Below are 12423 nucleotides of genomic sequence, written 5' to 3'. Positions count from 1 at the left end.
TTTTTTTTTTTTTTTTTCATAGGAGGGTGTGTATTTGGGAATAGATGTTCATTATTGAGATTTCCTCTTGATGTATTTTTCCTGTGACTAATATGAAATGTCCTTCTTTGTATTTTTAGATTGAGGTCTATTCTGTTAGATATTAGGATGGCTACACCAGCTTGTGTCTTAGGTCCATTTGATTGGATAATTTTTTCTCAACCCTCTATTCTGAGGTAATGTCTATCTTTGAGGTTAAACTATGTTACTTACATGCAGCAGAAGGATGGATATTGTTTTCTTTTGTTTTTGTTTTTGTTTATTTTTTTTTTTCGAGACAGGGTTTCTCTGTAGCTTTGGAGCCTGTCCTGGAACTCTCTCTTGTAGACCTGGTTAGCCTCAAACTCACAGAGATCTGCCTTCCTCTGCCTTCCAAGTGTTTGGATTAAAGGCGTTGATTCATATCCAATATGTTAGCCTGTGTCTTTTTATAGGTAAATTGAGTCCATTTATATTAAGGTATATCGATGGCCAGTGATTGCTAGTTCCTGTTAATTTAGTTTTTGAAGTTGGTTATGTTATTGTGTGTATTTTCCTCTTTGGGATTTGCTGCTGTGAGATAATTCATTCTCTGTGTTTTTGTGGATGTAGCTAACTTCCTTGGGTCCGAGATTTTATTCTAGTACTTTGTGTAGGACTGGGTTTATGGCTAGGTATTGGTTAAATGGTTCTGTCATGGAATATCTTGTTTTGTTCGTCTATGTTGACTGAAAGTTTTGCTGGGTATAGCAATCTCAACTGGCATCCATGGTCTCTTAATGTCTGCATAATGCTTGAGCAGGACCTTCTGACTTTGTTTCCATTGAGAAGTCTGGTGTAATTCTGATAGGTCTGCATTTATATGTTACTTAACCATTTTCCTTAATGTCTTTTCTTTATTCTGTATGTTTAATGTTTTGATTATTATGTGGTAAGGTGACTTTTTTTTTTATTGATCCAGTCTATTTGGTGTTCTATAAGCTTCGGGTATCTTCCTATGCATGTCTTTTTTTTTAGGTTGAGAAAGTTTTCTTCCATGATGTTGTTGAATTTTTTTTCTGTGCTTTTGAGTTGGATTTCTTCTCCTTCTTCTATCCCTATTATTCTTAGGTTTGGTCCTTTCATAGTGTCCTATATTTCCTGCATATTTTGTGTTTAGCTTTCGCTAGATTTAATGGCTTCTTTGACAGATGAGTCTATTTCCTCTATTGTATTTTCAGCACTTGAGAGTCTCTCTTACATCTCTTTTGTGGTTCCTGATCAATTTTCCATGTTTTTCATTTCCAGAATTTCCTTGGTTTGTGTTTTCTTTATTGTCTCTATTTTGGATTTCAAGTCTTGAATTATTTCTTTCATTTGTTTGATCGCTTTTTTCTTGGTTTTCTTTAAGGGAGTTGTTGTTTTCTTCCAAATTTTTGTTTGTCTTTTCCTTCATTTATTTGAGGGAATTTTTCATTTCCTCTTTAAGCTCCTCAAACATTCTCTTAAAGTTAATTTTTAGGTCATTTTCTTCTGCTTCATCTATATTGGGGTGTTCAAGTCTTGCTATTGTAGGGCTATAGTTTTTGTTGGTGTCTTGTTGCTCTATGTGGTGTTGAGTGTGTTCTTATGTTGTCTACCCATCTTTTCCTCTGATTGGTGTAGTTGGGGCTGTATCTCTGGGGTGATCACAATTCTTACTTCACAAAGGAAATCTGATATGAAAGTGAAACCCATTAATTCAACCCAATGTAATATTACTCGGTAAAAATTGACTATGGTCTGCTTAAAGATGGTGAGTGTGGTGTTGACTATTGGACCAAATGGCCAGTAGTCTACCATGGAACTATATATCTTAGCCCTTAAAGATTTAAAAAATTTATTCTTTGTATACATCATACATTTATAAAATGTATTTTTATCATATCTATCTACATCCCTCCCTCCAGTTTTCTCAATTTGCCCCATCCTGGTTCCTTGTGAACATCATGTCCTCTTTTTATTATTGTAACCAATAATCCCTCAAGTCCAATTAGTGCTGCCCATATTTTCATGGGTGTGGGGCTATCTACTCAGGCACAAAGAACCTACCAGCAGCCATGTTCCCAAAAGAGAGCAACACACACTCTCTCTCTCAGAAACCATCTACTGTCAATAGTTCCTTCACTAGGGGTGAAGCTTCATTTCCCATCAACCATTCATGCTAGAATCAGACTGGCTTGATCTTGTGAAGGTCCTGTGCCAGTAATCATGGCTGCTGTGAGATGGTGAGTAAGTAGCTGTGCCATGTCTGGAAGGCAGCACATACTATAGGGCTTACTGAAGATTTCACTATGGATGACAGGAAGGAATATAGAGCCATGTTCACATATACCTAAGTGCTGCATGATGAAAACATATTTTTGATCACTTTTTAATAATTTAGAGCTTTTTATATTTTGTTCATTTTTAGTGTTTTGCACCAAAGAACTACTCATTTTATATACTTTTTGGTTTCATTTTCTCTTGGAAGTAGGATCTTATGTAGCCCAGGCTGGCCTTGAGCTTGCAGTATATCCACAGATGGCCTTGAAATCCTAATTCTCTTGCCTCTGGCTTCCCTGTGCTGGTAAGTATGTTCTACTACTCCCAGGTTTTAAATGATTTTTACAGGATAAAAGTTTCTGTAAAAAGTTTCCTGTTAATTTCTTTGAAACTGTAAGTGACAGCTCCTAAAAGAACAAATTCATCAGTGTTTTCAAAATTCACATTAAAATATGTAAAAATATTGCTTTCATCAATTTTCAATTAAGATGTGATTATTATGCAGACTTTTCTACATTTTCATAGCTCCCTTTTCTATTGTTGTCAGCTACTGATGCAGATGTGAGGAATGAAAGTCTCTCGTCTGTGCAGCAGCTTGGCATTGACGCGGCTGTCAGGTATGTGGGGAGGCGTCTCTCCTGTGCGCCCCTGGATTTCATCTACCTGATGTGTGCTCAATAATATTTAACAACCAACTATTTTGTAGCCTTTAAATGCAGAGTCTCCCACTCAGAAAATAATAACGTTATCTTTGAGGATATTGGCACATGATTAAATTACCTCTGGCTGTAAATCAGTTACAGCTCATTACTATTCCAAAAGCTAATTAGTGTGTTCCTCTATGACTATCAGTTGTTTTCCACCAAAAAAAAAATAACGTGGCAAAATCAAAATGCTATGGCACAGTTATACATCTTTTAAAACACGGTTTGTTCTAGTTGTCAGGTCCCGGTGAAGACAAACATACTTAAGGACCGACTGAGAAGTTCAAATGAGTAAACCAAAACTGTCAGTTTGAGTTTTTAGAACTCATGAATTAATTTTCAAAAGAAGTGAGTACAGTACATCATGAACTAGATAATAACATCCTTTTCTTTTGTTCTAAACAAACCTCATTTAATACGAGGTTCTTAACTATCGCATTGTAATTAGAGGGCCATTATTTGAATCATATTTAGGAAGTTACTTATGAGATTTATTAAATACTTGAGACTTATATAAATGCCCATTGTGATGAAAATCACGACGTGGATTCTGGATCATCCACTTCTACCAGGGTGACTGTTTTGATTATATTATGTGACTCCATATACATGTTTTAATAAAAGTATACTGTACTGCTCCATTTCCAATGAATTGAAACCTATAGATTATATAAGCAGCTTGGTCACATATTTTAATTCAATTTAGTTTCTTATTCATAGAAAGTAAATGGAAAATAATGCACAGTGCAGAGTTTGGCTAGACTGTGGTATAGTGCAGCTACCGTCCTGTGGAGTCATTGAGATAACAGCAGCAACAAAAACAATAAATGCACTACACTGTTACCACTAAGAAGGAGAGTTCTGAAAATACAGACCAAGTAAGGTCTTAGGAAGCTGGAAATCAAACAAACAACATACCCATTTAGTGAATCTAAAATATAGGAACTTAGATAAGACTGAATTAGTTTTAGCTAATTATAAACTGCTGTTTGACCCATGTAAACACCAAGACATTTCAAGTTATGTGATAGTACTGTCCTAATCTTAACCCAAAATGTCCAAAGCCCTCTGGTATCCAGTATTGGTAGATGACCTCCACAGGAACTTCTTGACTTAACATCCTATAAACCTAATCTCAGGAATCTGTGTTTTGGATTAATTTCCAAAAAACTTCTTACATGGTTCTCATCCGTAGTCTGCTGCCATTTTGTTTTCTCATTTCTGTGTTACCACCCTAGAATGGTAACAGCCAATGCTGCTGATCGTGTTGTAACAGTCAGGAGGGAATACTGAGTGCCTTGTCTAATGTCGTCACCCTAGAAGTAACATCTTAAACTTCAGACTTTGAGGTCTCAAGTGAAATACATTTTGATGGATGTCTAAAGATGAATGTGGGGTGAAGATCCTGATAGTTTTCATTCTGTGTCTTTTGGGGGTATCTTTTACATAGGTATGGCAAGTTTCTCAACTTGTTAAAAGATGGTGCAGAAAATGATCTTGCCTTGGTCTTAAAGCACTGTGAGAGATTCCTGAAACAACAGCAGTCACCAGTAACTTCTTCTCTTCATATCCTTTTTGAATGGATTTATGCAGAATCAAATTATCTTCCTGTACTTCCCATAGGTTTTTCTAAGGATGTGTTAACATATCTGTAATAAGTAATAGCTGCTATTTGATTTCTTGTTACAGTTTATTCTTACAGGATTTTAATCTGTGTTTTGAACATTCGTTTTTATAAATTGACTTATGATCCTTAGACTCAGTTGTACTCGTGGAATCTTAAAACTGTGTAAAGTGATTTACTATATACATGCAATTAATATCTCTTTCCAAATAAAAATCCTAACAGTGAGTATTTATGCAATTGTGTATGTCCTAAGATAACGTGGAAGCTCCTTAACTGTTGTGCAGTGCGCCTGCAAGGGCGCTACACAGGCCATGACTGGTTTGTGTCTTCGCTGTTCATCATAATGCTGGGGGATAAAGAGAAGACATTCCAGTTTCTTCAGCATTTCTCCAGGCTTCTGACCTCTGCTTTCCTTTGGGTGCCAAGGCTGCATATTTCTGTAAGACATAAAAATTTGTTTTTTAAAGAGAGTTGAACTTAAACACCATATTTAACTTTACTAGGGTATAATCTTATATATACACTGTGTCCTAATAATTCTTATTCACTTTCCTACCTGAATGATATTACTATAACTTGTATCAAATCTGTTTTTGACAGTTTCATACATATATACAATGTATTATGATTACTCTCGACTCATCTCTTATCTCCTTCCACCCTGTCAGCTTACCCCTTCCTTCCTTCAGGTTCCTTTCCCATATTCATAGACTTTTGTTTTGTTTTGTTTTGTTTTGACATACTGGCTTAGGTAGGGACATCTGTGTGACCATGGGTTTGAAGTTATCCATTGCTCACCTGTAGGTATACAATTGGAGAAATGACTGTCCTTCCCCTAAAATTCATTAGTAGTCAGTAGTTCAGCCAGAACAGGTAGTGCCCCGTAAGCCCTTTCCTGACCGCTGATTGACTTTTGATGGGCCTGGTGTTGTAGTGACCTAGTGAAGACCATCACAGTTTCTGTGAGATGTTGATAGCAGTGACGGTGTCATGCACAGAAAATAGCGTTTTACAGCCACTGTCTCTGTTTCTGGCTCTTACACTTTTTAAGCCTTGTGTTCTGTGATACGGTCTGAACTTTAGAGAGGGTAGAATAAATATCCTCTTAGGGTTAACCTCTCAGCCATCACTTATTCTCTGTGTGGTAAGTAACTATAAAGCTCTCTATTCACCGTATATTGCAAAGAAGAGATTCTCAGCTTAAGTCTGAGATACTATTAAAAATAGTATTTTTCTGTGGCTATAAGCATAAATATTTATAAATCAGTTTGACACTATACTCAATTTAGCTAAACAACAGTAGTAAATTCCTCCCCAGGATAGTACCAGGCTTGAATATCCTCAAGTAGAGCGGGCCTTGAACACAATCAGAGTGGTTGACTACCCTTATAACAGCTGTGCCACTGTAGCACCAGTGGGCATATCTTGCTGGCAGGGTAGGATCAGGTTTTGTCAAGTTCCTGTATGGGTAAGTCTAGATGCCTCTTAGCCTGCAGCAGCTCACGTAGCGCTTTCCCAGAATATGGAAAGCAACCTCCTCGAGCTTGTTTATATTGGTTCTATTGAATTTTATGCCTTGAATTTCAACTATGTTGTTCTGATTTGGAACCATAACTATGGGATTGTAACATTTTGAAAGAACATACTGTCTTGTTTTTCATCTTGTTTGTGTTTTTGCAATGAGACCTATGCATCTGGAGTTAAGGCACTGGTTGTATATATGAGTTTCTGGCTCACCCATGGGGCTAGGCATTTACTCTGTATTGACTGTTATTCTGACTTGGAATGTTTTGGATCAGCTAGGAAATACTAACAGCTTAGTCTTGTAGCCACATGGTGCCCATGACTTGTATTGTATGTAAATGATTAGTAATTGTATGGAATTACTAATGTGATTCCCATTCATCCAGGGAAAAGCATAGCTTCAACTTCATTAGCAGGTGAATAGAATCAGTAAGTGTCTTGATTCAACAAGCTCAAGGTACCAGTAGGTAAGTCTGTAAAGCCCCTTCATGTGTGGCTAGCATATGCTGCAATTCAAGTCTTTAGATGGTGACGAATGCCAGAGAGATGGAGCTGAGGGACAGCTGATGGGTTCAGAGAGTTTTTGATTGTTCCTGCGGAGCTAGCAGGTAGTTGATGTAGGTCTACAGATGATGAGATTGGAATGCCCTAGGGAGAGGAAGGGGAAGGCTCAGTTGGCAGTGTGAGCAGAAGAGTTCCTGGGTAGGTAGTGTGACCAAAGGAGGAAGAGTGAGTCCTTACCAATAATGAGTGGGGGTTGTGGAGTTTCCATCTGTGGAGATCAAGATCCTCCATAGGTAGAGGAGGGCTCGGCTGTAGTTCAGAGTTGGAGGCCTATAATTGGGATGAGCCCACAGAGCCCTTGAATGGCCTGCATGCTTTTTGATGGGTTCTCTTTGAAAATATAAACTTGATTTTTTCTCTTGAATGTTATCTTACTTGATGCTAATGGACTGAGAGATACTTAATCATAGAAGCATTTTCATGAAAGAGAAATGAGACAATAAGCTAGAAGTCTAAAATTAAAGTTACCGTACATTGTTTAGTGATAAATAAGGGATATAAAGGTTTTTGAATATGTTTTAGTGTTGCTTTGTAAGATACTCTGGATGCTTAGGCTATAGTATAAGAAAGGCATTTACTATAGAAATTGTAATCCTGTTTTATAGAAGAGAAAACCTATATGTATACATTTTAGAAATTCAGTTGTTCACAAACCAAAACAGGGATATGAATATAGGAAAGGGACTTGAAGGGAAATAGGACTGACGGCTATGAGCGGAGATAGGAAAGGCTATATATATGATATAAAGTGAGAGGGACACATGCACAGTACACATAACACTGACAAAAATATTTAATAAAAATCATAATCTAAAAATTGGCAACCTGTTCAGCCAATGTCACCTTTGTTCTCATTGCTCTGTTCTAGTTTTTACTTTTTCCCATAATGTTCATCATCTGCTAATCCGTTATTTGCTTCAACTGATCCCTTATCTAGATTCTTTGTTATTAGTTCTGGAAAATGTTTCTATTTTATTCACTGATACAACCCCCATTGTACATAATCTATAGCTTCTTTACTCCATAAACATGTTGTATGTGAATTAATATTTAAATTTAATATTTAAATATTTAAATTGGAATATGTATTACTCTAGAAAAAAAAGTGTTTGATTTCCAGCCTTCTTAAGAATGTTATAGCCAGATTTGGTGATACAGGCCATTAATCCCAGCACTTTGAAGACAGGGGCAGATGGATCTCTATGAGTTCAAGGCCAGCCTGATCCACAAAGCAAGTTCCAGAACAGCCAGGGCTACACAGAGGATCCCTATTTCAATCCCCATGAAAGAAGGAATTGATATAAGCAAATTAGATCAAAAAAGTTTTTATAAATCTAACATAAGCAAAACAAGCAATAACTGATAATGAAAACAGTAACAAGGTCTCACAATTTTATAAACTAGTTATACTATTTTTATAACTAGTTTTAAAAATATTTTATAACTAATTATACTAGTTATTAGTTTACAGTAATTTAAACATTTTTTAGACTAGAAGAATTTTTTTAATCTTCAGGTATTATAAAAAAGTTAAATCATACTACAATAATTCTTAGGGAATTTCTTAGGAAATCAAGCTAAATTATGTTTGCTGTCTCTTGGTAAAAGTTATAAAAGGATAAAACATCAGTTGAAAAAAGAAATATTAACTTATATGTATTTACAACAGAACTCCACTGATGTTAAACCAACCTAAAGCAGTACTCAGATGACTGGTACAGTCCAGCAGGAGGGTGGTGGATACTGGCTGTCTAGTATAACTCTACTCAGATGATTGGTACCGTCTAGCAGGAAAGTAGTGGACATGCGCTGTCTAGTAAAACTCTACTCAGATGAAGTGGTACAGTCCAGCAGGAGGGTAGTGGACTGGCTGTCTAGTATAACTCTACTCAGATGAAGTGGTACAGTCCAGCAGGAGGGTGGTGGGTAGCTGTGCTATAGTATAACTGGACATGGGCTTCATTTGTTCCTATTAAATACTTAGTGTTGAAAAAAATTTACAGTGTTAAATGGGATTTAAACGCATCTACAATAACAGGCATATTGTGAAAATGTACCCATAACCCGTTTGTGGGCCAAATGGAAAAATGAGCCATACAAAACACATTTTCTTATATCTGAATCTCAATATTCTATACATTTGAAGATTCCATTTCCTGTTCTCCTGAAAGGAGAAACATTTGTTTTATGGTATTATAATTTCAAAGTTTTGAGTATTCCTTAAATTTTCTCTGTATTCCTTTCCATTTTGTGCAAATTAACAAACAGTATTGCTGTAAAGCTTGGCTGATTCTCTGCCTGTAGAGACTCAGATAAGGAGTATGAACTGCATTGGATCAGTCTGTGTTGGATTGGAAAATTTCAAATCTTTTTAATACAGTCTTTCTCTTTACTTTCTACTGCAACACACAACTCAGCTTTTCATAGTTTGAGGAATAAAATGATTCACCAGAATAACTTAAGATGAAAGTCGAAAACTAAGACTATTCTGCTCCATTTTTAAGTGTATATCTTTTAACCATGGGCATATAATATTCTAAAGTTACTTTATAAGATTTTTGTTTCACATCTTATCATATGCTAGTATCTTATAAGCCACTGGTTTACTGATTCTATTTGTTTAAATCTGCCTGGTTTTTATACTTATATGACCTTGAATGCCATTAGTCCTTGCATTCTCTGAATTTGAAAATGTTGCTATTATTTTGGGGTGTCACAGTTGAGCAAAATGTACAAATTATGAAAGTATAAATTGTAGTTTGATGGCTCACAGAACCTTTTTTGTTTTCATATGAACCATCTGTTGTTATTGTTCTGGCTTTATGAATATCATCTACTATAGATTAGAATGATGATATGCAAATAACAGACAAGCAAGACGTTAATTATAAGTGAATTCACTGTGATAACAAGTGCAGTCGTTAGAATCTTGTTATTGAGTCAGTATTACATATGGCAAGTTTGGTATTCAGAGCTGGTTGGTTATCAAAAGTGTGACTTAAGGCTCTCCTGCCAGTGTATGATTTATGAGAATAGAAGAACTCTTGTCTTGTCTTTGGGACCCTATTACAGTATAATGGCTTGTTTCCTTTGACAGCGTAATTAATGTCTACTGTCTTTATCTCTTCATAGACTTGTTCTTAAGGTATTTCTGCCACAGCATAGAACAATGCTGTTTGAAAATTAGGTCCAGAATATTTTATCCTTAAACTGCCTCAGTGCATATTGTAGACCGTTAGTAAGTTCACATTGAACATATAAACTTGTAAGTTAACCTTTGCTTTTTATGTTTGTTAGACTTATTCATTATATAAATAGTGAGTCACATTTTGTGTTTGACAAGCGGTAAATCAATGACTATTAATTCATACTCTGCATTCTATTGAATTACCTAATGGAAAGTATTCTCCTGTTCTCAATATAAAAACCACCTATAATGTCCACTTAATGTGCTATGTCTTCATCAATATTTAAGCATTTTCGTGTGCAATATCTCTTAGAGAACCTGCCAGAAAGCACACAGAATTTACACTGATTTATTCCTGCAACTATAAATTTCTGTAATTTGAAAAAATAATAAATCATTTGTGATGAGTGGCAAAAAGGGAAAAATCACTGTTAAAGCTGCCTCGTGAGTTCAGAAACGTCATTACCTAATAAACCTAACTAAATCCCTCTACCAGAGCGACAAGCCCAAAATTGTGTCCACATATTTAACCCTTATGTAATTTTATGAGTTTTATTAGTTTTATCTAAAAGCAAGAAGTTTTATTTTTAAAAATTTAGATACAATTTTTGGGAAAAAAGTTAAAATATAAGGTAAAGTTAAGACATAAAATTACTTTTGGCTAGCTCTTAATTATGTAGTCTCAGGGCTAGGTGTCAACTTTGCATGATCTAATTGCTATTAAAATAGTTTTCTTGACACAATTACATCTTTGAGTTTTTTGTCTTTTCTTATAAGTGGTGATTCTGTGTTGATATTGAATTTATAGTCGTAACAGTAAAATATTCTCTATCATTAATAATCATAAATTTCACCTAAGAACTATTTTTTTAATCAAAACCAAGAATTAAACTTTGCTCCTCATGTCTATTAGGTCAGAGCACTGCATTACGGGATAGTCCCAACCTTCAGAGCTATATTTTTATCATGTCCACTGTATGTATGCAAATTATCATACATGATTTAGTATGTGTGTATATATGTATGTATATATGTGTATGTATAATTTCATGAAAATGGGTGATGGAAAACTTTTGAGTAAACATTATACATTTCCCCCATTAGAAGTGAGTTTAGAGTGGCATTCTCAGTTTGTGTTCTAATTAACTCAAGTCCAGATATGAGATAAAATCAACAAATGAAATGGAACTAGGCAAACATTCCTAAGCGCTGACTAGAGCTTTTTAACATGGGCTCTTAGGCAGAGACCGGCACTATTAAATATGTATGCTCAATATTACCTTGGTTGATATGTAAAATTCATTACTCACATGTTTGTTATTCATTTTTTTTCAACCCTTCTCTTCCACAGGCTTTGCAGTTTCCTGAATTACAAACTACCCTACTCTTCTGTTTTAGAAAAATATATAACCTTACCTTTATTGAGGTTTATTGCTCTACGGTGCTTAACTTTCTGACATTTGCATATTTATAATTGTTGTGGTGTAAGACACCACCATATCAATTTTGTTTTCAAATTTTTATTTTATTGAAGTCAGGTCTCAAGAATCCTTGGTTGACTTCAAACTGTGTATCTTTGGATGACCTTGAACTTCTGATACTTGTGGTTCACAGGTTTGCACCCAGCATACCTGGCTTATGTTGTGCTGGGTATCAAACTCAGGGCTTTGTGCATTTGAGGCATGCATGCAATCAACTGATCTATAGCTAACATATAAATTTGAAAGGAGCAAACCATGGCTTAAGCAGAAAGACTCAGCTAAGTACATGCTTGATTGTTATAAACCATCCGTGTATTTACTGTTTTCCACTTCTCTTTGATGCAGAGGTACCTTCCTGTTGACACCGTCGAAACTGGCATCCATCCCATATATTTCTGCAGCACTCACTACATTGAAATGCTGCTGAAGGCTGAGGTGCCTCTTGTGTTTTCAGCTTTCCACATGTCTGGTTTTGCTCCATCACAGGTAATCTGCTGCGGAGTCCTAGTTCTTCAACGCCCAGATATCCAACTTTATAAAGAAAATTCTTTGCCCTAAAATATGATATAATATATATGTATAATATACTTATATATTAAATGTAATATATAAGTAATATAATTAGATTATATTTATTTACATATATTAATTTTCTTTTCTACTATTTTTAATTAATATGCTATTTTTGTTTTATTAAATTATCCAGTTAGTCAAAAATAAGTCTAAATTGCAGTTGTTTTTTATTTCATATTATTTATATTATATTTTTAAAAATATTTTATGAATTATTTTATAGTCAAACTGGTAAAAAATTAGCCAATTTCTCAGTAGATAATGACTACATATTGCCAAAAAGTAACCATTATCACTTTTGAAAAACTTTTTTATTCATTTCATTTTCTTTTAATCAAATTTGAAGTCAAACAAGTAAAACTATGCCAGCGTTCTTTACAGTAAGCAATAGCTTAATCGATGGTCTATTGGATCCGTTTTATACACGTGGGTAGCTTTCTTCATTGTAAACTGTGCTTTTAT

The 12423-nt window shown here is 35.1% G+C and overlaps 1 protein-coding gene across 1 annotated transcript in view; it reads left to right on the top strand.

Moving 5' to 3' along the window:
* Nucleotides 1-12423, top strand: part of Tbc1d32 (TBC1 domain family member 32) — a 172757-nt gene that overhangs the window by 145099 nt on the left and 15235 nt on the right. The window contains exons 28-31 of the mRNA XM_050138090.1: nt 2849-2918; nt 4456-4571; nt 4917-5071; nt 11734-11874. Of these exons, the coding sequence (XP_049994047.1) occupies nt 2849-2918; nt 4456-4571; nt 4917-5071; nt 11734-11874 (482 nt within the window). The remainder of the gene's footprint in view (nt 1-2848; nt 2919-4455; nt 4572-4916; nt 5072-11733; nt 11875-12423) is intronic.

Source organism: Alexandromys fortis, unplaced genomic scaffold, assembly GCF_014885135.2.
Source record: "Alexandromys fortis isolate MF-2015 unplaced genomic scaffold, M_Fortis_MF-2015_v1.1 scaffold_14, whole genome shotgun sequence".
NCBI classification, from domain to species: Eukaryota; Metazoa; Chordata; class Mammalia; order Rodentia; family Cricetidae; genus Alexandromys; species Alexandromys fortis.
Note: the sequence above shows the minus strand (reverse complement) of the source record. Positions and strands in the feature narration are given on the sequence as shown.